A 2,643-nucleotide genomic window follows, 5' to 3' on the forward strand; every position below is an offset into this window, starting at 1 on the left:
GTAAAAGTATCTTATGAAATGAGACAAGCTACTTAATCCGTTAAAAAAAGTATGAAAAAGCAGCCTTAACATAATATTCCTCTCGGTTTTCTAGGAATGATGATTCTATACATTCAAATCCCTCACCAATTATCCTCAATTACACTGAAAACAGTTATAACAGAAAACGCATATATGGTGAATTTAAAAAGTGTTCAATTTCAATAGCACCTTCCCTTGAATTATTATAGTACAAGATCGAATTCTGACGAGCCTGTATTATTTGAACAAAAGCAGCAACAACGTGTCACTTACCACAATGTGGTCAGCAAGTTCTGACTCACGGAGCCGCAAGTCGATCTCCGAGTCGATGTGACGAGCCTGGGGGCTCTCCGTGAAAGTGTCACAGATTGCCTGGAAAGAAAGAAAAAACAACCATGTTCTTTTGAGGGATGCGTTTGATAAATCCGCCTAGCGTAAGATTGGCGCGTTCTCCATTAATGCAAGGCTATTTCAGGGATGGACCTTGAAATTTGAAGTTCATATAGGAGAGGGCTGATTGAGTTAAACTAGCGGGGTACTTTGAAATCTTTGAATACTTTTTGTATGTGTGTGTGTGTGTGTGTGTGTGTGTGTGTATGTGTGTGTGTGTGTTTGTGTGTGTGTGTCTGTGAGCGCGTGTGTGTGTTAGAGAGAGAGAAATGGAGAGAGAGAGAGAGGGAAAGAAAGAGAGGGAGGGAGAGAGATACATGGACAGAGACAGAGAGACACAGAGAGAGAGAGAGAGAGAGACAGAGAGAGAGAGAGAGAGAGAGAGAGAGAGAGAGACAAACAGACAGAGAGAGAGAGACACACACACACACACACACACAGAGAGAGAGAGAGAGAGAGAGAGAGAGAGAGAGAGAGAGAGAGAGAGAGAATCTGTGTACGTGTGAGTTTGCGAATTATTTCTGTGTATGCTTTGTATGCAGGTCTGAAAGCACATGAGCCTGTTCTTGGGACGTAGTCAAAGTTGTCTGATGACAGAAACATTACAAGATGAACAGATTTAATGATAGTATCACTGCGCAAAAAGAAAGAGGAGACTATAGGGCCCACTAACCAAACAAAGATGTCTTCCCTTACCAAGGAGGGAGGAAGGAGGTGGATTGGTTGCAATGGCATGTTTTATGAATTCCTTTTGTCGAATTTTTGAAAGGTTGCGTCGTCAAATTAGCACCTGATACTCTTTGTGTTTCATTTTGTCTTTTTATTCAAATCTAAAACACAGCACTAAGAGGCTATATTCATATTCTGTTTCTTTTCTTTTACTTGACACATCCCCTTGTTGTGTGGCCTGCTGGTTTTCTTTGTTTGTCAATAAGAGGTAAAAGTAAATTTCGACAACCACCCCCCCCCCCCTCGAATCCAAACTTAAGTTAAAAGTGTCCACACGCATGACGCCAAATGGGGCCCCAATGAGAGAGGAGACCTCAGATGGGCGTAGAAGGGCTAGTAAGTTCAAAATGGAGAACTTAAGTTTACTTTTTTCCTTTACAATAGAACACCTCTTGGCAACACGTCACATAAACACTTTGCATTAGACTAGATCTGGTCAAAAATGTAGGAGCCAAGTGTTAAATAATCATTATGCACTGGGCAAGTTTTGAAATACAGAAGCCGCAAAGGGCTGAGGTCTCTCTCTCTCTCTCTCTCTCTCTCTCTCTCTCTCTCTCTCTCTCTCTCTCTCTCTCTCTCTCTCTCTCTCTCTCTCTCTCTCAGTTGTGGTGAGGCGTATCCTGAACTGACTTCTTGCCCGCCTTTTTATTTCTAAAGTTCTTTTTTTGGGGGGGGGGGGGGGGTTCCGAACATTTTTCAACCTGATTCAGAGTGTTCATAAGTCATTTAGGTGGCCAAGATTAGAGGTACCAAAATAGGAGGGTAACATACAAAGGTAATAGGGAGGAGAGACAAGGACGATGTGTTATGTTTGACAGGGAAAAAGGAGGTACGAGAAGGACTATAGATGTTTGATAGGAAAGAAAGAGGAGAGACAAGGACGTTAGATGTTTGATAGGAAAGAAAGAGGAGAGACAAGGACTATAGATGTTTGATAGGAAAGAAAGAGGAGAGACAAGGACGTTAGATGTTTGATAGGAAAGAAAGAGGAGAGACAAGGACGTTAGATGTTTGATAGGAAAGAAAGAGGAGAGACAAGGACTATAGATGTTTGATAGGAAAGAAAGAGGAGAGACAAGGACGTTAGATGTTTGATAGGAAAGAAAGAGGAGAGATAAGGACGTTAGATGTTTGATAGGAAAGAAAGAGGAGAGATAAGAACGTTAGATGTTTGACAGGAAAGAAAGAGGAGAGATAAGAACGTTAGATGTTTGACAGGAAAGAAAGAGGAGAGACAAGGACGTTAGATGTTTGATAGGAAAGAAAGAGGAGAGACAAGGACGTTAGATGTTTGATAGGAAAGAAAGAGGAGAGATAAGGACGTTAGATGTTTGATAGGAAAGAAAGAGGAGAGATAAGAACGTTAGATGTTTGACAGGAAAGAAAGAGGAGAGATAAGAACGTTAGATGTTTGACAGGAAAGAAAGAGGAGAGACAAGGACGTTAGATGTTTGATAGGAAAGAAAGAGGAGAGACAAGGACGTTAGATGTTTGATAGGAAAG

The 2,643-nt window shown here is 41.3% G+C and overlaps 1 protein-coding gene across 1 annotated transcript in view; it reads right to left on the reverse strand.

Annotated features, from left to right (window-relative positions):
* The window catches only part of LOC101858847 (protein white), an 18,481-nt gene that overhangs the window by 13,982 nt on the left and 1,856 nt on the right, over positions 1-2,643 (reverse strand). Inside the window, exon 3 of the mRNA XM_013080215.1 lies at positions 284-393. Coding sequence (XP_012935669.1) covers positions 284-393 — 110 coding nt within the window. The remainder of the gene's footprint in view (positions 1-283; positions 394-2,643) is intronic.

The sequence above is a fragment of the Aplysia californica genome, unplaced genomic scaffold (genome assembly GCF_000002075.1).
Source record: "Aplysia californica isolate F4 #8 unplaced genomic scaffold, AplCal3.0 scaffold00079, whole genome shotgun sequence".
Classification (NCBI taxonomy): Eukaryota; Metazoa; Mollusca; class Gastropoda; order Aplysiida; family Aplysiidae; genus Aplysia; species Aplysia californica.